Source organism: Prionailurus viverrinus, chromosome A3 (genome assembly GCF_022837055.1).
Source record: "Prionailurus viverrinus isolate Anna chromosome A3, UM_Priviv_1.0, whole genome shotgun sequence".
Lineage (NCBI taxonomy): Eukaryota > Metazoa > Chordata > Mammalia > Carnivora > Felidae > Prionailurus > Prionailurus viverrinus.
Window position 1 is genome coordinate 642,534 of NC_062563.1, and position 25,375 is coordinate 667,908.

A 25,375-nucleotide genomic window follows, 5' to 3' on the forward strand; every position below is an offset into this window, starting at 1 on the left:
AGAGAATGCCAGCCCTCTGGGCCCTCTGCCTCTGGACAGGGGGCAACAGCCTCACTCAGGACCCCCTAGCCCGGACCCATGGCCCTGTGCAGAGATCCCTTTATCCCCAAAAACCTCACAAGCCTGAAAGACACCACAACACAACACTTTAATGTCCTTGCTAAAGAGACTCCCTAAGACACTGGCAGGTGGGCCCAACAGGCAGGCAAGTGTCCAGAAGTGAGCCCTGCAGGGCCGTCTCCATTCAGCAGCGTCCACGTGCCCTATGCCAGAGAGAAGGCTGACTGTGGGGGCTGGCCTGGCAGAAGGCCGGCCCCTCTCCCAGCGGCATCCGGTTGTTGGGTGACGGCTGGTCTTCCAGAAGGCAGCCAGGAGCTGGGGTCCCTGAGCTCTGTCCGCTGTGTGTGCCCGGGGTTTCTAGAACTCCGTCATCTTCTTGTGGGTGTCTGCTTTCCTCTGCTCGAGCTGCAGGCCTGCCTCCTGGGCCTGGAGCTGCCCCAGCTCCCGCTGGGCTCCCGCCAGCCTCTCCTGCAGCTGGGCTGCCGTCACACTGTGCCTAGAGAGGAGCCTGCCATTCAGGATGGGCTGCTGGGCCACGGCCACCGAGCCCCCACAGCAGCGTGGCCACTGCCCATCCTCCTCCCGTCATCCAGACCCTCCTCAGACAGCCACCACCCTCGGGTCAGAGCAGGCTCCTGCGTGTGAGCTGTGGGCCGAAGGCATTTCCACCCTGGGGCGGCCCTCTGCCTTGACTTTGGCCCCCACGTACCGGCCGGTGTTTCGGGCAAGGGCCTTCTGGATGCCCCGGATGTCCCGCTGGGCTTGCTCAATCTTCTTCTCAGTCTGGAAGAGCCGCAGGCTCAGGGCCCGCTTGGCACTCTTGCTGGCGTGGTACGTTTCCTTACTGCCCCTCCTCCCTGGGGAGGCCACCCCCGCCTCCAGGGTCGCAGGGGCCCGGCTCTGTAGCTTCTCGTTCAGAAAGTCAAACACGCTACGAGGGGGAGGGCGTCCACCCCCTCTCCGCGGGCATTTCGGGGGCCTCTGGATGCCAGCCTTGCTGCCCCTCGTCCTCTTGTGCAGAATCTCTGCGCACTGGTCCAGCGACTTCCCCCGAGGCAGCACCACGGCATGGATGGGCTCTACCCGGCCCTCTGCATGTCGGCCCAAACCTGGGGGCACACAGGGCTAGCGCTACTGCTGCGGGACCCCTGAGCTGCGCCGTGACACCCGCCGCCCCAGCGCAGCACATACTCACCCTTGCCAAACTCGTAGCCCATCTTGGCAAGGAGTCTGGAGCCAATGCCCCGTGTGTGCACCTCCCAGCCGGCGAAAGCAGAGCTGCAGGTCCCGTGGTCGGCAGCACTGGGTTCCACCACTGCGGGAAACAGGGCGACGGCTGGGCCCCACTGCCCACGGAGCACCTGGGCTGCAGCCAGCGTCAGCCCCCGAGCTCAGCTCTGGGTCAGGGCCGTGATCCCCTGTACCTCGGGCTCTCCGCTGGCCGCCCAGACCTGTCGTTGGCCCGTGAATCTGAGGCAGGAGGCACGGCAGACTCCGGCCCCGTCTGCTCCAGCCCTCCCCCCACAGGTCACATGGCAGCTCCTCGGCACACGGGCCCTCCCCTGACCCACCTTCTGGAGCAGGGAGCTCCCCTCGTCCCCTCGTAAAAAGTCATCGCCTACTTCACGGCTCAGTCCTCCCCTCCGCTACCGTGGACACGGGCTTTCCGAACCCACCAACTCACAGAACAGATCCCGCTGGAACGCCTCCCCCCTACATCCTGGCTGACCCCTGGGGAGGGCGGGATGGCCCCGCCGGCTGCCTGGACACGCGGACACCCGGCCCGTGTGGGGACCCTAGTGGAAGGAGCCACCCCTTCCCGCACCCCCACGCCCCACGTGCCCGGCAGCCACAGCTTTGGTTTGCAGGGTGTGGACCTGTAGTGGTCACGTGTGTTCCTGGAAGACAAGACCCCGCACGTGGTCACATCTCCCCCCACCTCCCAGGGTGGGTCTCCATGCCTCCGCAGCACGACTGCACGCAGCCTCCTGAACACAGCCCGCCTCACTGCGGTCACACTCTCCAGCCCCCTGGCGAGATGCTCACGGTGCCCGCCAGCCGGAAGCCTCTCGGGCTGCTGCTGCCACTGCCTCCCCACGCCCCACCTTCCTGGCTACGGGGACGGCCGCCGTACCTCTGGCATAGCTGGGGTCGTCCGCATCGCCGCTGTCTGAGTCCGAGGACCCTGTGGGATCTGTGCGCAGTGGGGGCAGGATGCTGTCCCCCTCCACCACGGCCTCCTTCAGCAGCAGTGAGTCAAACTTGACTGTGTAGTAGCCGCTATCCACATCTGGAGGCAGGGGACGAAGACAGGCCAGATCAGTGGCCTCAACAGGTGGTAGGAACCACCCTGGAAGTCGGAAGGAAGGCGGGGCCAAGGTCAAGGGTGGTCTTGCTCCTCTGGGCACGGAACAGGGTCCTGACGCCTAACCAAAGGAGTGGTCCCACAGGAATTATCACACGTGAAGCACGGACAGGGCCTTCCCGGAAGGGCAGCCTCACCAGTTATCCGGGCTGGGTACCAAAGGCCATCTTGCTGCTTGGCCAGACACGCAGAGCCAGTCTGTAGAGAGCTCAGGTCCGGGTCCTGGAAGGGGCGCAGCTCATCGACAGAGACCACCTGCCCATGGGAGAACCTGCCAAGAGAACCACAGGGGGCAGGGGCTCAGACAGGGCACAGCAGGGGCGAGTGAACCCAGGGCCATGTCCATGGTCCGGGCCACAGCCTGAAGGGCGGGAGAGACGGGGGACAAACAGACACATGTATCCATGCACACGCACACACACAGGCACGCACACACGTACCCCTGCACGTAAGTACAGACACGTTATGTGCGTGTACACACGCATGCACACTCTCGGTCTCGGTGTGGGCCTGGCCGCTCTGAGGACAAGATGTCTCCGCTACGCTCCAGCTCTCTGGGCTACAGTAACTACGTGGCGGGCAGACAGCGGTGTGAACCCCACCAGACAGGAGGCCCCCGGCACGAGCAGATGATCAAGGCAGGTGTGTTTGTGCGTGTGAGCTCACAGGACGGAGTCCTTCCCAAACCCCGTAGGAGAACCCACTTGCAACAGTGATGTCCTGACCTTTAGTTATCGGCGAACCAGTGAGATTAAAACCAAAACCGAGAGAGGGAGGGGAGGGGAAGAGAGGAGGAGGAGGAGGAGAGAGGAAGAACCGTGGGGACAGAGGACTACAAGCTTCAACTCTGCCAAATAAAGGCATGAAAGACAACCACACATCCACTCTACTGTGCCGGCATTTCAAAGAGGAAACAGTTGTAACCCTACAAAAGCAATCAAGGACTGGCATTTACTCGGTGACACGTGGCAGTCCTTCCGGGCAGGAATCGGCAGTGGCAGAGGGAACAGCAAGGAAGGGGTGGGCAAAGATGGCCGCAGACACCTCCCTGCGGGATTCCAGGCAGCTCCTTCTCGTCCTGGACCGTCCTCAGGCCCTCAGGACGCTGCCAATGACCGAGTGCAGTTGCAAGGCTGGGCCCCAAACGTACTGCAGAAGTGACTCCGCTTGAAAACCCTTCCTCAACTGAGAAGGACGCAGTGTGTTAACAAACCCCACTGAATCCAACTAAATACCCACTTCAACACACACGCACACACACACACCCACGGACACCACCAATTACACTTTTCCGCAGGACTCTCCGGTGATAACAGAAGCCTGAAAATTCGGTACACTCCTTAACCTGGGAAAGTGGTTCTAGGAAATGATTCTAGAAAAATAATAATGAAAGTATGCAACGATGTGCCCCAAAAGATGTTAACCAAATACAAAAGACTTGGAAATAACCTACATTTTTTTTTTTTTAAGTTTTTATTTTAGAGATAGAGAGCATGCCAGCGGGGGAGAGGGGCAGAGGGAGAGAATCCTAAGCAGGTCCAACACGGAGCCCACGACCCTGAGATCATGACCCGGGGCAAAATCAAGAGTCAGATGTTCGACTGACTGAGCCACCCAGGTGCCCTGGAAATAACCTAAATTTCTAACCCCAGGGAGTAGTGACTGGCATATCCACAAATGTGAATTTAAAACTAAGAGAAGAATGGTCAGGCTGATGGATGGAATGGAAAAGAGCACCGTGCACACAGCTTTCTGTGTGACGGGCAAAGAGCCACACACAAGGCATCAAAGGAGGGATGGCTGGTTTCATAAGGAAAAGATTAGAAATTGGCTTCCCACATAAAAAACCCAACTCAATCTCCTACATCACAACATTCACAGGAATACATTCCAGAATACATAACACTTGAACCTGAAAACAAGCATGTAGAACTATAAGGAAGGTTCTGGTTCCAGCCGTGGCCAAGTATAGAAACAAGGCTAAACCTCAGCGACGTTGTCAAAACTCACAGCTTCAGAGCTCTGGAAATGAAACGAAACGGATGACACACGGATAAGTCGTCATAGTTGAGGAAACGCCCAACTTTGGGGCGGAAAGGGAGCAGGGAGCGCCTGTGCCTTCGCCGTGGGGGCTGCCTCTTGCTTGCCCCTGGGGCGGAAGCGCGACAGGGGCAGAGACCCAGGGCCCGGAACACCAGTAGAGAACACCGATGGCTCGTGCTGGGAGCCCGGGTGGAGCGGGCACTGGTGTGTCACAGGGAGGTATTTACCAGGGATGTAGAGACCCTGAACACGAAAGAACCACAGAAGGGCTCCACCCGCGAGCATCCCCGATTCTCTCGGAAACGATGTGCGCGGATCGGGGGCTCCAAGAGACGCCACGGCTAAGTGGAAACAGAGAGAGACTGGGGGCTGGCTGAACTATGGATGTGCCCCCCCGCCCCAGCCCACATAAGTTGACTGACTGATGGGGAGAAGCCTCCTTGGCAAGAGTGTTGGAGAATAACTTCTGCCCAAATCACTGGCTGGCCACTAAGCTATGCAGACACGGCAGTGACTCCCAAAGAGTCAGGCTAAAAAGGAAACACATACTAAGAGATCTGAGTAGCGGTATCAGAGGCTGCACCCTATGAGGGGCACAGACTCTGTAACGCGGGCCCAGAAAACATACTAAAATGAAACAAAATACTGAGGAAGATGATTCAGAGTCCAGAGTTGCTACAACGTATTACCTGAAACGAAAAGTTTTCAATAAAACTTGCGAGGCGCGCAAACAAACAGCAAGGTATGACCCACAGTTAGGAACAAAAGCAGGTTTAAGACAACCCGAGTGGGCCCAAGTGCTGAATGCGGCAAAGACCTCAACACAGATAGCGTATGTTCCAAGAACTAACTAGAAACGTATGAAGGTGATTCAGGAAACTGATTCTTTTTTTTTTTTTAATTTTTTTTTTCAACGTTTATTTATTTTTGGGACAGAGAGAGACAGAGCATGAACAGGGGAGGGGCAGAGAGAGAGGGAGACACAGAATCGGAAACAGGCTCCAGGCTCTGAGCCATCAGCCCAGAGCCTGACGCGGGGCTCGAACTCACGGACCGCGAGATCGTGACCTGGCTGAAGTCAGACGCTTAACCGACTGCGCCACCCAGGCGCCCCCAGGAAACTGATTCTTGAAACGTAAACGCAAAGTGTGTAAAAGGGAGGAAGGAGAATCTGCAGAGCTGGGAAGTCAACAGCCGAAATGAAACCCTCATCGGACCAGACACCCCTGGCTTCCGGTCTGCACGTCAGGAGCTGGGGTGTTGCCCCTTTGCTCCAACCAAAGGTGAAAGGCCGAACAAACCAAAATTCAAGAACTCTTCTTAGATCCGCAAGAGAGGTGAGGTCACGCAGCCAACTGCTATGCCAAACTGGAGGCCAAAAAGTGAATGTGGAGAATCACCACTCAGCAGACCAGTGACCCGCCAGCAGTCACCACGGCAGGACCCGGAAGTAGAAAGACTACCTTCACTGTGGCTGGGTGTGGACAAGTCTGAGTTGAAGCCTCCAGAGTTTGTGGCTTTTACTCGGGTGAAGACTGGAGAAGACTCGTCTTGTGCCCCAGCAGAGGGAGGGGAAGGGGGCATATTCTGAAAACCTCAGAGCACTGGTTCTTCCTAACAAGGCCCGTCCTCAGGGGAGACTGGCGAACCAGAGCCTAACTGCACAGGAGGTCAGGGAAACGCCCAAATCCAGCCCCGTCTGGCCACCCTGCCCCACCTGACGGGGGTGGGGGGTGAGGGTCATGATCCAGAGGCACCGGGATCTGGTCGGAGGACCGCAGACTGCTTCCCTCCCTCACATCTCACCACATTACCAAAACCCCGTTAGAGCTATGGTTCCTTAAACCCAAAGACAAAGAAAAAATCCTGAAAACAGCAAAAGAGAAGGCACTCCTCATGTACAAGGGATCTTTAGGAAGGCTAACTGCCAATTTCTCATCAGAAGCAATGGAGGCCAAGAGGCAGCGGGATGACAGACTTAAAGTCCTGAAAGAAAAAAACAACCACCTGTCAACCAAAATTCTATCTCTGGCAAAACTATCCTTCAAAAGAGAAATTAAGACATTCCCATATAAACAAAAGCTGAGGGAGTCTGCTGCTAACAGACCTGCCCCACAAGGGGTGCCCGTGTGGGTCCTTCGGACCAAAGCAAAAGGACACGAGACGGTAACTCAAGCCATGCGAACGCTGACACAGGCCACTACGTGGGTAAATGTACAAGCCGGTGTTGCTGAGGAAAACAGTAACGGAGGCACTGAGACGCAAACGGCAGAAAGAAGGCCTACAGCAAACACAGAAGGAGGTGACGGGCTGACTCAACCAGAGGGATGTGTGACTCTTGATCTCAGGGTTGGGAGTTTGAGCCCCACGTTGGGTGTAGAGATTGGTTAAAAATAAAATCTCTAAAAACAAAAAGAGAAGAAAACAAAGAACAAAATGACTGAGATGTCTTTCCCCATCGGTAACCACTTTACTTATTTTTAATTTCTAAAATAATTTTCTGTAATTTTTTAAATGCTTATTTATTTATATTTTTAAAAAATTTTTAATGTTTTTATTTATTTTTGAAGGAGAGAGAGAGACAGAGCATGAGTGGGGATGGGGCAGAGAGAGAGGGAGACACAGAATCTGAAGCAGGCTCCAAGCTCTGAGCTGTCAACACAGAGCCCGGATGCGGGGCTCGAACCCATGAACCACACGAGATCATGACCTGAACCGAAATCCAGAGTCAACTGTTCAACCAACAGAGTTACCCGGCCACCCATCAGTAACCACTTTATTATTATTTTTTTTTAACGTTTATTTATGTTTGGGACAGAGAGAGACACAGCATGAACGGGGGAGGGTCAGAGAGAGAGGGAGACACAGAATCGGAAGCAGGCTCCAGGCTCTGAGCCATCAGCCCAGAGCCCGATGCGGGGCTCGAACTCACGAACCGCGAGATCGTGACCTGAGCTGAAGTCGGACGCTTAATCGACTGAGCCACCCAGGCGCCCCTAACCACTTTAAATGTAAGTGAGGTAAACTCTAATTCAAAGGCAAAACTGGAAAAATGGGTAAAAAGAATCATCAAATTCTATGCTATCTATAAGAGACTTATTTGGGGTCCAACGATGACAATATGTTGAAAGTTACTAATGTAGATTTTTCATAAAAAGTGGTATAACATGAACTTTTGAAAAGTGGGGGAATATCTGTATAGAAAATCCTAAATAGGGGATGAGCCTGCGTGGCTCAGTTGGTTAAGCATCTGACTCTGGATTTCAGCTCATGTCATGATGTCACAATTAGTGAGTTCAAACCCTGAGCTGGGCTGTGCGCTGGTGGCGTGGAGTCTGCTTGGGACTCTCTTTCTCCCTCCTCTCTGCCCCTCCCTCCCTCCCTCCCTCTCAAAAACAAATATATAAACTTAAAAAAAAAAAAAAACAACTTTAAAGAGGAAAATCCTAAGTAATCCATAGAAAGTCCTATTAGGGCTAATAAATGAATTCAGCAATATCACAGGATACAAGATCAACACACAAAAATCAGTTGTATTTTAATACACTAGCAATGAGCAATCTGAAAACGAAATCTGGGGCGCCTGGGTAGCTTAGTCGGTTAAGCAGCCGACTCTCAATTTTGGTTCAGGTCCTGATCTCACAGTCACGAGATCAAGCCCTGCACTGGGTTCTGTGCTGAGTGTGGAGCCTGCTTAAGATTCATTCTCTCTCTCTCTCTCTCTCTCTCTCTCTCTCTCTCTCTGCTCCTCCCCAACTCGTGAGTGCTCTTTCACACACACAAAAAAATAATAAAAATGAAATTAATAGGGGCACCTGCTGGGCTCAATCAGAAGAGCATGTGACTCTGGATCTCGGGGTCATGAGTTTTAGCCCCACGTTGGGTGTAGAGGTTACTTAAATAAGTAAAAGTTAAAAAAAATTTTTAATTAAAAAAAAATGGAAGTGTTTCATTTATAATGTCATCAAAATGAACAAAGTACTTTGAAATAAATTTGACCAAAACCTGAAAACTATACAACACTGTTGAAATAAAAGAAAACGTAAATGAATAGAAAGACATCCCATGTTCATGGTCAGAAGACTTAAAACTGTCAGAATGGCAACAGTCCCCAAACTGATCCGCGGTTTCCATACATTCCTATGAAAATCCCAATGGTCTTTTATGCAGAAACAGACAAGCTGATTTTAAAATTCATATGGGGGCGCCTGGGTGGCTCAGTAGGTTAAGCATCTGACTTTTGATCTCAGCTCAGGGACTTGATCTCAAGGTCAAGTTCAAGCCCTGTGTCAGGCTCTGTGCTGGATGCAAGTGAAGCCTTAGAGGCGCTTGGGTGGTTCAGTTGGTTGAACATCTGACTCTGGATTTTGGCACAGGTCACGATCCCGGGGTCTGGGGACGGAACGTGCACTGAGCATAGAGCCTGTGTAAGATTCTCTCCCTCTCTCTCTCTCTCTCTCTCTCTCACCCTCTGCTCCTCCCCTGCTTGCACACACACACACACACACACACGCATGTTCTTTCACAAATAAAGTTAAAAATTAACAAATAAATACTAAAATTCACATGTAATTGCAAAGGATCTTCGATACCCAAAAGAATCCCGAAAAACAGAGCAAATGTTGGAGAACTACCACTTCCTGATTTCAAAGCTCAATCACAACAAGGCAGCGCTGTCCTAAACACAGACGTACAGACGGATGAAACAGGAGACAGAGCTCAGAAGTAACCCCTCACGCGCATAATCGATGGATTTTCAACAAGCGGGTCACGACCACTCAATGGGGAAAGACCAGTCTTTTCCACAAATAGCGCCGGAAAAGCGACATCCACATACAAAAAAATGAAATTGGACCCTTACCTTACACTATTAGAGCATGTGATTTATAAATGAAATAAAGTCAGATCACTATTAAGCTTTTCAACAATACCTCACGTAACAAGAAAACAGAGTGACATATTTAAGACATTCAAAGCAAGTTGTGCAAGCTGAGCATTTCATATCCAACGAAACTCATCTTCAAGACTAAAAGACACAGGGGTGCGTGGGTGGCTCAGTCGGTTAAGCGTCTGACTTCAGCTCAGGTCATGATCTCACAGTTTCGTGAGTTCGAGCCCCGGGTCGGGTCTGTGCTGATGGCTCAGAGCCTGGAGCCTGCTTCAGGTTCTATGTCTCCCTCTCTCTCTGCTCCTCCCCAGCTCATGCTCTGTCTCTGTCTCCTTCAAAAATAAATAAAAACATTAAAAAAAAAAAAAGACTAAAAGACACAAACATTTATCAGCGTGCCAGATCTCTGGGAATGTTATTCCCATGAGCCCGTCCTGAGGAATCTCATAGAAAATGAGCCTCAGACAACCAAACTGAATAGAAAGACACCAACATGTGGGACGCTGGTGAGCATGAAACACGCAATTCTTTCTAGAACTACGGCTGAGTATAAGAGGAAGATGATGGCACGGGACACTGTGTGGTCGGACACGGTAGGACCACGCGAGGTAGTCGTCAGTCATCCTACCAAAGAGAGGCTGTTGTGACTCTCAGTGTCACGTGTGTAAGACAAGATGAAACCAAGAAGTCCGGATGGGACACCTAGGGTCCGCCATGCCCTTGAGAACCGGAGAAGGAAATAAAGATGTGGTCCAGAGAAGATCAAGTAAAAATGCCACAGTCCTGATCTGAATTGGAAAGAGGAGTATGGATTCACAAGGTATTCTGTCCTTAAAAAATAGGTACATGGCGTGTGCACACACACGCTTATACACGCAGACGCACATGTCCACCTAGACTTCTTAGCTCTGTGTACTGAAAAGACCCAGGACAATGACTGCCCAGTAACAAAGAGTATCCCAGTGCTTGCACTGTCTTGCAAAACCATCTCCCATTAAAGGAAACCAGGGCTGGGCACCGGGGTGGCTCAGTCGGTTAAGCATCCGACTTCAGCTCAGGTCATGATCTCATGGTTCATGAGTTTCAGCCCCATGTCGGGTGAGCTCGAGCCCCACTTTGGGTGAACACAAGCCTGCTTCATGTAAAACATGAGCCCCGGGTGAGCCTCACTTCTCTCTCTGCCCCTTGATCACTTGCGCCCTCTATCTCTCTCTCTCTCAAAAAGAAAAGAAAAGAAAAGAAAAGAAAAGAAAAGAGAAAAGGAAAAGAAAAAAACAAAGCCAGGGCTTCTTGGAGACGTCATTGATTCCAGATGGGACAGCTTGAATCTCAATAAGGATCAGAATCTCAAGAGATTGAAATTTGTCAAATATATTGAAATCCATGAGTCCATAAAGATACTGCAAATATTTTAAAAGCATCTTTTTAAGTTTATTTATTTTGAGAGAGACAGAGACAGTGCAAGTGGGGCAGGGGCAGAGAGAAAGGAGACAGAGGATCCCAAGCAGGCTCTGGGCTGCCAGTGTAGAACCTGATGTGGGGCTTGAACCCACAAAACTGTGAGATCGTGACCTGAGCTGAAACCAAGTCAGATGCTCAACCAACTGAGCCGCCCAGACGCCCCTGGAAATATATTTTTTTTAATCTAATTCATTACTTTCTCACCATGAAAGAAAACCAACTCATTATCTTGGAAACTACGTAAAGAAAACAGGAACAGAATAGAGAACCCAGAAATGGACCCACAAACGTATGGCCAACTAATCTTTGGCAAAGCAGGAAAGAATATCCAATGGAATAAAGACAGTCTCTTCAGCAACTGGTGCTGGGAAAACTGGACAGCGACATGCAGAAGAATGAACCTGGACCGCTTTCTTACACCAGACACAAAAATAAACTCAAAGTGGATGAAAGACCCAAACGTAAGACAGGAAGCCATCAAAATCCTCGAGGAGAAAGCAGGCAAAAACCTCTTTGATCTTGGCTGCAGCAACTTCTTACTCAACACGTCTCCGGAGGCAAGGGAAACAAAAGCAAAAATGAACTACTGGGACCTCATCAAAATAAAAAGCTTCTGCACAGGGAAGGAAACAATCAGCAAAACTAAATGGCAACCGACAGAATGGGAGAAGATATTTGCAAACGACGTATCAGATAAAGGGCTGGTATCCAAAATCCATAAAGAACTCCTCAAACCCAACACCCAGAAAACAAATAATCCATTGGAGAAATGGGCAAAGACATGAACAGACGCTTCTCCAAAGAAGACATCCAGGTGGCCAACAGACACACGAAAAGATGCTCAACATATTCATCACCAGGGAAATACAAATCAAAACCGCAATGAGATACCACCTCACCCCTGTCAGAATGACTAACGTTAACAACTCAGGCAACAACAGATGTTGGTGAGGATGCAGAGAGAGAGAGGATCTCTTTTGCACTGTCGGTGGCAATGCAAGCTCGTGCAGCCACTCTGGAAAACAGGATGGAGGGTCCTCAAAAAACTAAACAGAACCACCCTATGAGCCAGCAATTACACTACTAGGAATTTATCCAAAGGATACAGGATGCTGATTCGAAGGGGCACATACACCCCAATGTTTATAGCAGCACTACTGACAATAGCCAAAGTAGGGAAAGAGCCCAAATGTCCACGGACTGGTGAACAGATAAAGACAATGTGGTATACGTATATATACCCAATGGAACATTACTCAGCGATGAAAAAGAATGAAATCTTGCCACTTGCAACAACGTGGATGGAACTACAACATATTGTGCTAAGCAATATAAATCAGAGAAGACCAATATCATACAATTTCACTTATAGGTGAAATTTAAGAAATACAACACATAAACATAGGGAAGGGAAGGAAAAATAAGATAAAAACAGCAGAAAGCAAGCCATAAGAGACTCTTAAATACAGAGAACAAACTGAGGGTTGCTGGCTGGGAGGTGGGGGGGTGATGGGCTAAAGGGGGTGATGGGCATTAAGGAGGAAGGACACTTGTTGGAGATGCCTGGGTGGTTCAATCAGTTAAGCGTCCGACTTCGCCTCAGGTCATGATCTCACGGTTTGTGGGTTAAAGCCCCTTGCTGGGCTCTGGGCTGACAGCTCGCAGCCTGGAACCTGCTTCAGATTCTGTGTCTCCCTCTCTGCCCTTCCCCTGCTCGTGCTCTGTCTCTCTTTCTCTCAAAAATAAATAAACATTAAGAAAAATTAAAAAAAAAAAGAGGACACTTGTTGGGGTGAGCACTGGGTGTTGTACGTAAATGATGAATCACTAAATTCTACTCCTGAAACCATTAATACACTATTCTGTTACTAACTTGGTTTCAAATACACTATAGAAAAAAAGACAGACAGAAAGAAAGAAAGAAAGAGAAACAAAAAAAAAAAGAAAGAAAGAAAAAAAGAGAAAGAAACAAAAAAAAGAAAGAGCAAAAAAGAAAAAGAAAAAAAGAAAAAGAAAAAAGAAAGAAAAAAAAAGAAAGAAAGAAAAAAAAAGAAAAGAAAGAAAGAAAGAAAGCAAGCAAGCCAGCAAACAGGAAAATCCAGCATTTGTCCTGCATTTCCTATGTGAACTGTTAACACTGGGTCGCCAAACCACAGATGACGGAAAGCCTCTTTAAAGGTAATAAATGCAAATGGACTGAAAGATGTCTGCTTTGCAATCCCCACCACATCAGTGGATCAGGCACTTATCCCCAAGGGATCGGTCACTGCGAATGTCACCAAACGAGGCAGCAAGTAGCTCCTGATGAAAGAACCGTACACGCTGGCTTGCCAAAGGGTGTGAGCCTGCGTATGGTCCCCGGCTGCAGCTGCCCGCTCGCAGAGGGACGTGTGGACCCCAGCAGGGGTGTTCAGTGACGGGGCAAAGGGCCCACTCCCCCAATAAACTGTGAGGCCAGGAAAGGCAGGCAGAAAGGTGTGGACGGCCAGATTCAGACACGGCAGCGTAGTGAGCGAGACCACGCTAGGGCACTTACAAAACAGCTACACTTGAGTGATGAGCCCTAAGGAACACAGAGAGGTGATCGTAATAAAAGTCTGGAAGAGTGGTGATTTTTGTAGGAGAGAGCGGGCCATGTCTGGTTTGAGGTGCACGGAGGGGCCTCGGGGGTGGCGGCAGTTCTCACCGAGTGGTGATGGCCAGGGGGCTACAGTAATCCCCAGGCTATGAATTTACTTCCCACGTCTGATTTTATTTTGCGGCAAGATGAAAGTTTATACCCACTCCGAACTTACAACGCGTGACGTGCTATCTTGGACTCTTTGCACACATTGACGTCTTTCATTCTCCGAACCACCGTGAAAACCAGTTCTCCTTTCCGTTTTACAGAGGAGATCGAAACATAGGGCCTAAGTTACAACAAACGTATCGAAAGCTACTCTACCTCACTAGCATCTAGGAAATACAAATCCAATCATGATACCGTTTTCCCAGCTTTCAGCGGGCAGGAATCTGCAAGTCGGATAATGTTCCCACCGGTGGTTATAGAGAAGACTAAAGAAAAGGACTAGGACACCTGGGACCAGAAACTGCATGTACTCCGCACCCCGGCGACGTCACGTCCCGGGGAAATTCTCAGCAGGAACAGAGAAGACACTGAGATGATCACAGCCAGTTGTTTGTATAAATAAAAACTGGAAAACACCCTGAAGGAAACAGAATAAATAAAATGTAGCATTTCACAAGAAAAAATAGCAGTTACCAGACAGCTCTGTAAACACCAATATAGATGCCCCTCACAAACGTGCCTAGTGAACAAAGCCAATTACAAAACGAACCACACCGCGTGATACACTTGTTTTAAACACGGCACAAATATGGGGTGCCTGGGGGACTCAGTGTGTTAAGCCTCTGACTTCGGCTCAGGTCATAAGCTCACGGTTCGTGGGTTTGAGCCCCTCGACGGGCTCTGTGCTGTCAGCGCAGAGCCTGGAGCCTGCTTCGGGTTCTGTGTCTCCTTCTCTCTTCCCAAAATAAACGTTAAACACGCGTGTGTTAAACATTAAAAGAAAAAAAACAGCACAAATATGCAACCTTCGCATATACGCTCGCATCTGTGAAGCACACACACCAGAAACACCATGGAGTTGTGACGATGACAGCCCCCTGGGGTGGGGAGGGGGCAGTAACAGAGTGGGGAGCCAAAGCGTGCTTCAACTCTACCCGTTTTATATCACTTCCAAAAACACAAAGGAACCGCGAGAAAATAGCTGATTGCTCCTAGGTGGAGGCGAGCGCTGTTGCGGGACGCGTCAGGCCTAAAGCTAATGCAGCAGCAGCTTGGGAAGGTACGGCACCTAGGGGCCATCTCAGAGCTGGCCTGTCCCCCGGCGCAGGCTCCCGCGCCACCTCCCGGAGCCCGGCAACCTCGGCCACTGCAGGGCCCACCTCGCAGGGCTGCTATACGGATGGATGAGTTCACGCACGCGGAAGTCTGGGACCGGGGCCTGGCCCAGAGGAAGCAGCGCCCGGATGCGTCGCCAGGGCCGTGGAGGTGCCCCAGAGGGACTAACGGCAGAGAGATCAGAGGGCTCACTGCTCTGCTCCTTGACCCACTTGCTCCCCAGCACGTGGGTGCGTCCACTCCGCGCACGCTCATCGGGCACACCTACGGGGGACGCGCCCTCCTGTACATAAGCTACGCTTCAGTAAAACTTAGAGAAAAAAAGAAGCCAGGAAAAATGTGCCAGATAACGCTAAGGGCCCAGCGGCAACCTACAAGGAAAGACGCCGACCGAAGACCTAGGGACGGTGTCTCCGCAGTACGGACTAAAAAAGAAAATTACCTGCGAAAGATTTCAGCAGACGTTCCTTCCAAAGACAAGGTAAAAAGGAGCAACGGCAAAGTTACACACTTAAGAAACAGAAGACGTCGTTCCGACAGCCACGGAAACTTCAACGTAAACAAACAAAACGTGACTGACAATCTCGTCGGGTACGTCCTTAAGTGTCATAGGTGAAAAAGCCAGTAACTTCTAGAATCCGCTTTGAGACAAGCCAGAGAAAGCCACACGGCACGGGGAAAAGCGCTGAAGCAGACTGGCAAACGCCGGCCACCCAGGAGGCTGGGTGGCGGAGCCGGGGCGCTGGCGGGGACCTGCACTGCAGCGGGCTTCGCTCTGAACACAAGCAGCGGCGGGTGGGGGGGGCCGGTCTTTGCAAGGTAAGCCCTGCCACACTTCCCCATCTGCCCACGGAAATCCAGGGGGCACGTAAGCAAGGACACGGCTGTGAGGACCCACCGGCCCCCAAAGCCCTCTCTCTGTCGGCACCCTGCGGGCAGAGGACCCACTGTGACCCTGAGCCTGCCCCTCCTCCCCCACTCCGTGGGCCCCCAGATGCCAAGGCTTTACCTGCAGTTCTCCTGGAAGCGGCACTTGCCCTCCAAGAAGAAGGGGCAGGGCTTCAGAGACTTGTGAGTGGGGTAGAGGTAAAGGACCCGCACGCCCGCCGAGCCGTCGTCCGCCTCCTCTGCGCCCACAATCATGGCATTGTGGTACTCCAGGGTGCCCCAGGAGCTGTAGTAGGGGGCGTTCACCTTCCTCCCACTCCACTCTTCCTCCTCCTCGTCCTCTCCCTCTTCCTCCTCCTGCCCAGGCCTGCTGGGTTCTGGCCCGGCCTCCCCTTCAGGAGCCGTCTCCAGCTCTGCCCTGGGGGCTACAGACCCCTGCGCCCCCTCAGCAACGGCCTCCTGGAAAGCCAGGTACTCGGCATCGCCCCGGGCTGGGTGCTCTCCGTCCAACGTGGCCAGCAGCTTGCTCTTCCTGACGGACACCAGGCTGGCCTCGGTGAGCTCGATCAGCTCCTTCAGGTCCCCCTGCAGCTGGCGCAGGTCGGCCAGCTCCGAGGGATCCAGGCCGGCTCCCAGAGCCAGCTCCACCTGCTGCAGCTGGGCGTCATAGGTCCGCAGGGCGGTCTGCAGGCTCTCCTCATCCATCCTGGACGGAACGAAGGCAGGGGCGCGTCCTCGGGGCCTCAGAGCTGCAAGGAACACAAGCCGAGGGGTCCCGGACCTGCCGCCCTTATTGCCGAGCTACCCCTGCGGGGCCGACGCCGCGCCCTGCGCCGACAGCTGCACTCCGCAGTCCTCACCGCAGCCTGCTATTCTCCCTCCCGTTTGGGGGACGAGAAAAAGGGCCGGCAAGGCCATCAGCTCCGAGTGGAAAAGCGCCGGCCCCGCGGCCTCGGCTCCCCTCCCTCCGCGCCCGGCGCTCCCCGGCCCCGCCCCCCAGGTCACCCCTCTCCCACCCCCCCCCCCCAACCCCCGGCCTCCCCGGCCCCAGCCCGCCTCCGCTCGCCCTGTCACCTCGGGCCCCGGCCCGGTCGCCCCAGATCGCGCCCCCTCGCCCGGGCGGGGCCCCTCCGCCTCCGCGCGGGCTTCCCGGCCGCGGCCATAGAGACCCCGCGGGCCTCACCGGCTAGAGCGGCCAGCGCACCGCTTCCGCCCTCGCAGCCCACCGGCACTTCCTCCCGAAAGCCGCCGCCGCCGCCGGAAGTGCCTGGCGCGGAGACCGCCGGGATGAGGCGCGCGGGGGCCGCCGGGACGACTCCGCCCTCCCCGAGCCGCCGGCCTGCCTCCCGTCGGGCGCCGCGCGAGGTCAGCGCGGGGTCAGCGCGGGTCTGCGGGGTCAGGCGCGCGGCGGTTTCGCGGCCCGGACGGGCGCGAGGTAGGCCGCGGGGCTGGTTGCCGCCCGCCCGGGCCCGAGGGCGCGGCGGGGACTCGCGGTCGGCGTGTCGGCCGGCTCGCGAGCCCGAGACCCGGTGTCGGAGCTGCGCGGCGGAGGCCGGGGGCGTGGGGCCCGGGCGGCCAACCCCCCCCCCCCCGCGGTCGTTCCGCGCCACCTGCCGGCCGTGCGGCCTCTCGGGGGCCGCCGCCGCCCCGCCATCCCCGCGCGGCCGCCACTTCTGGAGGGCGGGCCCGCACCTGCTGGCTGCCCGGCGGCGCGCCGCCTCCGAGGTGGCCCAGACCGGGGGCGGGGCGTCCTGGGGCTCGGGGGAGCCTGACGTCACCGCCGGGACGCAGACCGGGACCGGACCTGTCTTCTGAGGGCCGAGGGCCGGGGAGGGGGAGGGGGGCCGCCACGGGAGGGGGCGCCGGACTTGGCGAGTGCGGCGGCCCTACACGGAAGGGGAGGGGTCGGGCCCGGCCGCCGCTCGCCCCGTGTGACGCGTCTCTCCGGGTGCCCAGGGCAGGATGTACACGCTGCTGTCGGGCCTGTACAAGTACATGTTCCAGAAGGACGAGTACTGCATCCTGATCCTGGGCCTGGACAATGCCGGCAAGACGGTGTGTGCCCGTCCCTCTGTCACCACCCCCTCCGTGGTCCTTGTGGTGGTGTACCTGGAGCTGCGTGTTTACTGCCCAGAGTCCTCTCCAGCTGCTTTAGAAGCAAAAACACTGTTCTGTTCTGCTTTGTTCTCAAGGAAAAGGCCCGAGAAGGGATGTTTGGGAAATAGACTGGAATGGATCCCAGTCCTTACCTGCTGTCTGTCTGTCTCTCTCGTCAGACGTTCTTGGAGCAGTCAAAAACCCGGTTTAACAAGAACTACAAGGGGATGAGCCTATCCAAAATCACTACCACCGTGGGTCTGAACAGTAAGGGGGTCCCTCGGGGCTGTGGGTTTGTGGGGCAGACCCCTGAGGATGCTGTGATGTCCGCAGGCCAGCCGGCAGATGAGCAGGGCCACGTGAGGCTTTTATCCCAGTTCGCACTGGGCAGATGGTGGGGGAGCACCAGAGTGGCTCGTTCCTCTCCTGGAGCTGGCAGGCGGCACGTCAGGGACCCAGGACACGCAGCCTCATCCGTCTTCTTCTCTCCCCAGTTGGCACTGTGGACGTGGGAAAGGCTCGCCTCATGTTCTGGGACTTGGGGGGCCAGGAAGAGCTGCAGTCTCTGTGGGACAAGGTAAGATAAACGCTGTGTAGGGTCCTTGGCCACGCACTGCCTGTTCTCAGGCCGTTTCTCCCCCGGTGACACCCCTTGGCCGCTTCCTTTCCTCGTAAGGCCTCAGACTCCCGTTTTTTCTTTGTTGTTGGTAGCTTTGTCACCCGCTTTGTTCCCCGGGCTTCCCCCCCGCCCCCCGCCCCGTCCTATCCCAGCTCCCGAGTCCTTCCCCCAAGAGCAAGGATGTACTTGATTCCCTTTGACTTGGAGATGTTGCTGCTACCACAGGACAAGACGAAAGCTGGCCACGAAACGGGTGTGGGGGAGGTGCGATGACAGCAGGACACTCCGCTTCGCCGCTGGGGCTGAGTCCCTCTGCTCGGGCCCTTTCCCTCAGTCGTAGCTTGGGACCTGGCCTCTGTGGTGGCCTCTTCCCCATTAGGGGAGGATGTTTTCAGAGGCCTTTAACAGCTGCCTTTTTTCTTGATGAGGTTTTGGGGTGTTTCCAGGGCCCCGGTGCCGTGCTGCTTTCCCCACGCACCCCAGCCCTGAGGTCTGTCTGCAGCTCGCCCTGTGCCAGGCACTGGGGTCCAGCAGCGAGCAGGACAGACCTAGCCTCTCCCTCAGGCGGCCCCCTCCTGGTGGATTGGTACAGTGGATTTGGTGCAGCCGATGCGAGGGGCACAGATGTGCCTGCCCCAGTGCCAGGGGCACGGACACGCTCATCTGCACTCTCGTTAGTCATCCGTGTCTTTAGAACTAGCGTCTAGATCCTGGTACCCGGTCACCTTTTCCTGGCTTTCCTCTAAAGTGTCTCCTCTGTTCCGACTTCCCTCCAGGAGGCCGGCTTCCGTCCCGTGGCCGGAAGGTCACCAACAGGTTCTCTGGCTATTTAAGGTCACTGAAGCAGAGTGAAGCCGGGGCCTGCTCTTCTGAACCAAGACCCATATTCCTGACACTGTGTCGCAGGCCAGGGTCTCAGGAGCAGACGCTGAGACAGATGTTGGGGCATAGGATGTGTGTTGAGGGCCAGCACCTGAGATGGGAGCTGGGTTAATGTGGGTCTGGGGAGGGGAAGGGCCAGCTCAGGTGGCCGGGCCAGCAGGGAGCCCGGCAGGAGAATTCCTTCCTCACAGCCCTCCCACATCAGGCCAAGCCGACTGGGACTCATACGGCCTCGTGGGTCACCACATGGGCTGCCTTGGGCAGCTGTGACTTGGTAAGGTGGCTCTTGGTGGGTTAAAGTAGGCACCGCAGGAACCCGCGGGCTCACCCGCTGGGTGCGCTGCCTGTCCCTGGGCTCCTGGACCACGGCCCACCGTGCACCGCTTAGCACTCATGCCCTGAGGTGGGCGTGGCTCTGCCAGGCGGGAAGAGAGAGAGAGAGGAGGCTCTGCGGCTGGCAGCGTCCCCCACTCCAGCTACTGCTCCTGCTGATGTTGTGGTTTGTCACAAGAGTCTGCGCCCCTGGTGGCTGACCCTACTAGGTTCTTCATGAGCTTTCCGGCCTCCCTGTGGAGCGGGTGCCCTGCCTCCCGCTGATAGTGTCCATTATCCCCGCCAGCGTGGGGTCTCTGCTGGCTCCTGAACGTGAGTTGTCCAACATGCCCAGGAGACAACCGGGGTTTGTGACTTAGCGGGTCTCTGGCTGGGCCCTAGGGAACGGGGAGCCTTGGTGGTGACCACATCCCCAACCCTGTAGGGCCCAGAGCTGTGAGGATGGGCAGCAGGGTCCCCTGTGGGTCACCAGGATGGATGGGAAGTAGAGCTCCTGCCACCCCCGCCCCTTCCTAGACACTTGTCCTGGGGCCTGGTCCCCTGCACAGTCTGACACCTTGGCACTGTATTGGGGTGGCCATCGTTTCGTCCCTGGGTCTGTCCACGTACCAGCCTCGGGCTGCACGCAAACAAGACTGGCGGACTACCCGTGCCTGCCACAGGGGCCCTTCTAGCTTCCCTCCCTCCAGGCCACACCCGAAAGCTCTCCGTCGTGCGGTCATGGGTGACACTGCCATCAGGGTGCCGTGGGGCGGAGGCAGCCCACTGTGCCCCCAGTCCTACCCCTGCTCAGCCCCCAGTGCCCAGCTCCATTGCTCCCGGTGCCGTCGGCCATCACCTTACACCCGTCTGCCAGGCCAGGTCGTACGCCCCGAGGGCTGTGAGGGGATTCCCCGGGCTTGCCGTGAACCCCGTGCGGTACCCCTTCCTGCTACGGAGACCTCTGTCGCAGGGCCCGCCAACTTCCAGCTCTCAGCAGCAAGATAGGGCCTGCAGCCCTCACACCACCTAGCACGTACGCTACAGAGGTCCCTGCCTCTGTGTGATTTGCGGGCTGCGGGATCCAGACGGCCACGCGTGTCGGGCTTCCTGTAGCGAGTGTGGATGCTGAAGCCTGTCCCGTGCTGGGGCGGTTGCTTTCAGCTTGCCCTCGTTACACCCCGAGAATTCCCCGGAGCTGTCAGGCCTGCGCATCTGTGGGGTCGTCAGCTCGCGGACCGCGAACTGGCACCTGGCGTCCTGTCGCGTGTAACGTGCGGGTGTCCCCGGCCTCCGGGCTCTAGTGACAGCTGGGGGCAAAGTGGCAGAGATGCTGCTGTCTGCTTGCCAGACAGGGACGCTTGCGGGTTGTATTTTTCGATTAGGTAGAATGTGGGTTTACCAAACGTGTGGCTGCGTCACCCGTGCCCCGCACTCCGAGGGCCCGCCCCCACGCGCCCCGTTTTGTCCATCTGTTGAGATTCCCTTTGCCGCGTGACACTTCCCCAGGCCTGGGCTCTGATGCCACTGCTGTGTGCGTGCCTGGGCTAACTGCCTCCTGCCCCAGTCCGGCCCGCAGAGCTCAGTGCTGCTGGTCTGGTCCTCGGCGCCGCCCCTCCCTCCCTTCGGTGGCTGTTGCGTGGCTCCCGAGCAGTATGGCCATCGGCTTGCTGTCCACACTGGCATGTGATCTGGCTAGCATCCTCCCTCCACTTCCAGGGCTGCGTGGGGACACCCTATCCTTCCCCCGCCCCCTCCCCACCGGCCACCATCAGACCGCCGATCGTGGGCGGCTTTCAGGAGCGGATGCTGAAGTGGGGTTTGGGGGCACGGTACCTGGGAAATGACAGTGTTGCCCGAGGTCAGCAAGCTGTTCCCAAAGGCCTCCAGGGCCGCCTCACTCTGCCCTACCTTCTGCCCCCCAAAGGCGCCTCGGAAGGGCCTTCCAGTTGGCGGCTGGCCCTGGGGTGGCCAAGTGCCTGTGGCCCAGCACCCCCTTTCTGCCCCTCCCCAGTACTACGCGGAGTGCCACGGTGTCATCTACGTCATCGACTCCACAGACGAGGAGAGGCTGTCCGAGTCCAAGCGAGCGTTCGGTGGGTACAGCCCGGCTCGGGGCTGGGGAAATGGTCAGGTCTAGTCTGCCCACCCCAGGTGCCTGGAGCTGGCCCTGGTGGGAGATGGGGCCCACACTAGGTCAGGCAGGGCTGTGGCCAAGAGAGAGCGCACATGTGGTGTGGAGGGGTGGTGGGCCTCGGCAGCCACAGGCAGATCAAGGGTGCTCACTGTCCCCTTTCTGCCCACTCCAGAGAAAATGGTCACGAGTGAGGCACTGGACGGTGTCCCCATCCTGGTGCTGGCCAACAAGCAGGACGTTGAGGTGAGCTCACTACAGCATGCCCACAGGGCAGTCCCCGGCAGAAGCACGTCCCACTGACAGCTGGGACAGGGTGCCTGTCCTGGACCTCCCAGGCCAGGTGTGCTCTAGGTGCACCTGGGCCTCTCGTGCGGGGCACCTTCTCTGCACAGGCAGGTGGGCGGGCAGTATTCCTCTGCTACTGGCGTGGGTGGACATGAAACGCAGAGGCGTCCCAGGGCGAGAGTCAGCTCCGATCTTGGCCTGTCTGCTGCCCTTGGGATCGCCTCAGCTGGCCAGTGGATGCTCAATGGCAGTCTGTGTGGAGAGGGCTTTGCAGGGCAGCGTCCTGATTCTGCAGCAGAGGTGCTCTAGGGCCAGGGTGCGTCGGAGATGGCTTCCTTCCGCCTGCGGTCCCTTTCCTGCAGCCCTTCCGTGCCACCTGCTCCTCCTCCCGAGACTGCTCGCTGCAGGGCCTCTCCTAGGCAGAGAAGCCCTGAGCCCAGCCCCTCCCCACCAAGACCACGTCCTGCCCCAGGAGCAGGACATCTGCAGCGCCTGCGACCTTGCCCCTCACAGCCTCGCCTTCCCCCAGACTTGCCTCTCGATCCCCGACATCAAGACTGCGTTCAGTGATTGCACCTCCAAGATTGGCAGGCGCGACTGCCTGACCCAGGCCTGCTCGGCCCTCACTGGGTGAGTGGGGCTCTCCCTGCCGTGGGCTGGAGGCCGGGCTGGCCCCACCTCATGCTTACTGTCTCCACAGCAAAGGGGTGCGCGAGGGCATCGAGTGGATGGTGAAGTGCGTCGTGCGGAACGTGCACCGGCCGCCGCGGCAGAGGGACATCACGTAGGCATGGCTGGTGCCTGCTGGTGCCCACAGCTCACCCCTGAGTGCCCGAGGAGCGCTCCTGCCAGCTCTGAGCCGCCAGGCCTGGGGGTCGGGTTTGCTTTGCTCTTGGTTTTTTCAGTTGCTTTGTTTTTTCTTTAAGACAAACGTTTCCCTGTGTCCGTAAAAGTGTGGGCATGCAGAGGCTTCTGCTGAGGGGGAATCGGGGCGGCAGGGCCAGCCTGGGTGCCACCAGGGGACCCCCACAAGACCCCTGCCAAGCCTGCTGGTGTTGGTGGGCCGCCTGGCCCTTTGGAGCCGCCACCCCAGCAGTGTGGCCTGCCTGGCCCAGGGGGCGGAGGGGCACCTGTCTGGAAACGAGATGCTCCAGAGCTGCTCTGTGCCGTTCACCCACGGAGGAAGCTGGTGGGGCAAGTGTGTCTGTCCTCAGTCTCCGTCCCCTCTGGGCCTGGAGATGGGTTGGGGGCTGGTGTCATCTTGAGGGAGGAGGGAGACCTGGTCCACTTTGCTGGAGGCCAGCGGGGCCCTGGGTTCTGATGCCTCGGAACGGGGTGGGGGAGATCTGCCTGGGAGGCCCCGTGTCCTCTTCCGCTGGCCTCCCGTCCAGTCAGGGAGGGAGTGGGTGTTCCCTCTGAGCGTGTCTGCCGCTGGTGCAGGACAGCCAGTCGCCATTGTGGGGGGCACACCAGCATGGGTGTTCCAAAGGCCAGCTAGGTTCCTGTGGAGCCCAGGCCAGTTGTGGGATGGGCCTTGATTCCCAGTTGGACGTGAGGGGTGGGGTCCCCGTCAGGTCTGGGGACGGGCTAAAAACCCATTTCCGGGTCTGTGCCTGGAAACTGTCCCTCCGGGTGAGGCTGGTCCTTGGGACCCTCACCACATGGCCCCTGTGGGAGCTGGCAAGACCCAGTGGGCCTAGCCCTGGGCAGGAGGCTGATTGGCCAGCACTGGGTGGAGTATGCCAGAAAATGGCAGTCTGAGTCGCTGCTGTCTGTTGTCCCTCCAGAACCCCAGGACTGGGTGGTGGGCTCCCAACTGTCTGGGTACAGTGACCGCAGCACGAAGGGCTCCCAGGCTAGACCCAGGGCCTGTCTGGGCACCACCTTCCTGCTTCCGTGGGAGTGCCAGAGCCAGAACCCTGACCCTGCTAGACTACCCTCCCTCCGAGGTAGCAGCCTTGGAGGGCCTACTGAGAAAGGCTGAGTCAGGGCTGGGGGTGGGAATGCAGGTGAGGTGACTCATGGGGAGTCATAGGCTGTGGGGTCCCACCCCCCCACCCCCACCTTGGGACCTATCATGGGGATCAGACGCCAGGCTCCAGGGCTCACGGGAAGGGCTGGGAGTCGGCCAGGTTGTTCTGGAGCACTCCAGCCCTCATCTGAGCCTTCCTGTGGGGAAAAGCCGTGTTTCCCAGAAAGCACATGGGATGCACCCGGCCTAGGGGAGGTCCTTGGCTGGTCCCCTCCGGGGAAATTCCCTGCCTGCAGGGACTGGGTGGAGCTCAAGTGGAGGGGCAGGGTGAGGGGGAAGGGTCTCTTGGCCCAGGTTAGTGTTGGCCAGTCCAAGCTGGGTCCTATTCCACAGCAAGAGCCCCTAAACTGGGTAGGACCCTCACGACACTCCCCCCCCCCCCCACCCCCAGCTGTCCTTCGCACAAAGCATGACTTGGGGTCATGGGATGAGCCTCAGGGATCTCCACTGTGCCCACAGCCACAAGGGATGCACCTGCCACCCGCTGGCCCTCTCTGACAGTCCTTCCCACCGAGGGTCTATCCCACTTGGGGTGACCAGCAGCCAGAGGAAGCATGGGACGCTAGAAAGCCCATGCAGGTGTTTGTTTCCCCACCAGACGTGCCCGCCAGCACCCGGTAGACATGGCACAAAGTTTCATACAATCCGTTTTATAACGGCTTTATAAAAAATAAACTTTGTTACTGTAATGGGACCCCGGTCGGTTGAGCTTACTTTAGTAAGTCACTTTCGGTGTGGTGCCCATGTGGGAGCCCCAGCTTGGGAACAGAATAAATAGGGGGCGGGGTGCTCAGCGTGCCCAGAAGCGTGTGCGGACACTGCGCTCCAGCCCAGGCAGCCGGGCTTCGCGCAGGGCCCGCAGCAGCCGTACAGCCAGCACCCCAGCCTGTGCCTCACGGAGCTCCAGGAGCTGCTGCCTCAGCTTAGGCTGCAGGCCGTTGCGACCCTCCCTGGGTGGCACTAGGCCTTGTGCTTCTGGGCCCCTGAGCGCCTGCCACAGCCGCAGGAGCTTCTTGAAGGACCAGTCCTGGAAAGCCACGAAGTCAATGACAGCGCGCTCACACTCCTCGGCTCCTGCAGCGGTCGGGGGGGGGGGGGGGGGGGGGTTAAGGACCCAGTGGTAGAGGCCTCCATGTGCTCTGGGTGTGGAGGGGAGGGACACCCGACAAGGGAGAAATCCCTGCCCACTAACAGGTTCAGTGCAGAGGTGGAAGAAGAGGTCAGAGAGCGTGCAGGGGTGGGAAGGGAGATGCGGTTTAAACTCCCTGGGAGTCCGTTTCCCAAGAGGGGGTGGGTGGGTGGCTGGCGTGGCCTGCGGAGGCACTGGTGCCACGCCACCACCGCAGGGGACTCCCCAGGTAAGTTTCTGGAGGACCCTCCCAGAGGCTGGATAAACGCTGCA

The 25,375-nt window shown here is 56.5% G+C and overlaps 3 protein-coding genes across 19 annotated transcripts in view; 1 reads left to right on the forward strand and 2 right to left on the reverse strand.

Moving 5' to 3' along the window:
• Nucleotides 1-124: 124 nt before the first annotated feature.
• Nucleotides 125-17,318, reverse strand: ZGPAT (zinc finger CCCH-type and G-patch domain containing). Of its 3 annotated transcripts, none has more exons than XM_047852894.1 (7): nucleotides 17,302-17,318; nucleotides 15,731-16,358; nucleotides 2,563-2,696; nucleotides 2,195-2,350; nucleotides 1,256-1,375; nucleotides 770-1,169; nucleotides 125-556 (listed from the first exon to the last, which is right to left on the reverse strand). In XM_047852894.1, the coding sequence occupies exons 2-7, from the start codon at nucleotides 16,312-16,314 to the stop codon at nucleotides 418-420; spliced, it is 1,533 nt and encodes a 510-aa protein (XP_047708850.1). In that variant the 5' UTR covers nucleotides 16,315-16,358; nucleotides 17,302-17,318; the 3' UTR covers nucleotides 125-417. The 3 variants fall into 3 exon arrangements, with proteins under 3 accessions (XP_047708850.1, XP_047708848.1, XP_047708849.1); XM_047852892.1 differs by lacking the exon at nucleotides 17,302-17,318 and adding an exon at nucleotides 16,793-16,938; XM_047852893.1 differs by lacking the exon at nucleotides 17,302-17,318 and adding an exon at nucleotides 16,684-16,821.
• On the forward strand, nucleotides 16,921-24,662 carry ARFRP1 (ADP ribosylation factor related protein 1). 8 transcript variants are annotated; one of them, XR_007150923.1, is made up of 8 exons: nucleotides 16,921-17,044; nucleotides 17,566-17,664; nucleotides 17,886-17,973; nucleotides 18,201-18,283; nucleotides 21,447-21,615; nucleotides 21,829-21,899; nucleotides 22,455-22,571; nucleotides 22,642-24,662. XR_007150923.1 is itself a non-coding variant. In XM_047852903.1 (8 exons), exons 2-8 carry the CDS (start codon nucleotides 17,572-17,574, stop codon nucleotides 22,727-22,729), a joined length of 693 nt encoding a protein of 230 aa, XP_047708859.1. In that variant the 5' UTR covers nucleotides 16,921-17,044; nucleotides 17,566-17,571; the 3' UTR covers nucleotides 22,730-24,662. The 8 variants fall into 8 exon arrangements, 7 of the variants coding, with proteins under 7 accessions (XP_047708859.1, XP_047708861.1, XP_047708857.1 ...); XM_047852903.1 differs by having other exon boundaries at nucleotides 22,471-22,571; XM_047852905.1 differs by having other exon boundaries at nucleotides 21,534-21,615; nucleotides 22,471-22,571.
• RTEL1 (regulator of telomere elongation helicase 1) overlaps nucleotides 24,608-25,375 on the reverse strand; it is a 34,975-nt gene continuing 34,207 nt past the window's right edge. For all 8 annotated transcript variants that reach the window (XM_047852878.1, XM_047852884.1, XM_047852883.1 and 5 more), the window contains one exon: nucleotides 24,608-25,047. In XM_047852878.1, the coding sequence (XP_047708834.1) occupies nucleotides 24,764-25,047 (284 nt within the window). In that variant the 3' untranslated portion in view covers nucleotides 24,608-24,763. The remainder of the gene's footprint in view (nucleotides 25,048-25,375) is intronic.

Coding starts and splice junctions, on each gene's coding strand:
- ARFRP1 (XM_047852901.1), top strand. CDS start 17,572: ATGTACACGCTGCTGTCGGGCCTGTACAAGTACATGTTCCAGAAGGAC. Junction 17,961..18,200: donor TATCCAAAATCACTACCACC/GTGGGTCTGAAC, acceptor TTCTCTCCCCAG/TTGGCACTGTGGACGTGGGA. Junction 18,284..21,446: donor TGCAGTCTCTGTGGGACAAG/GTAAGATAAACG, acceptor TGCCCCCCAAAG/GCGCCTCGGAAGGGCCTTCC.
- ZGPAT (XM_047852894.1), bottom strand. CDS start 16,314: ATGGATGAGGAGAGCCTGCAGACCGCCCTGCGGACCTATGACGCCCAG. Junction 2,697..15,730: donor CGCTTCCAGGAGAACTGCAG/GTAAAGCCTTGG, acceptor TTCTCTTGGCAG/GTTCTCCCATGGGCAGGTGG. Junction 557..769: donor CTTGCCCGAAACACCGGCCG/GTACGTGGGGGC, acceptor GCTCCTCTCTAG/GCACAGTGTGACGGCAGCCC.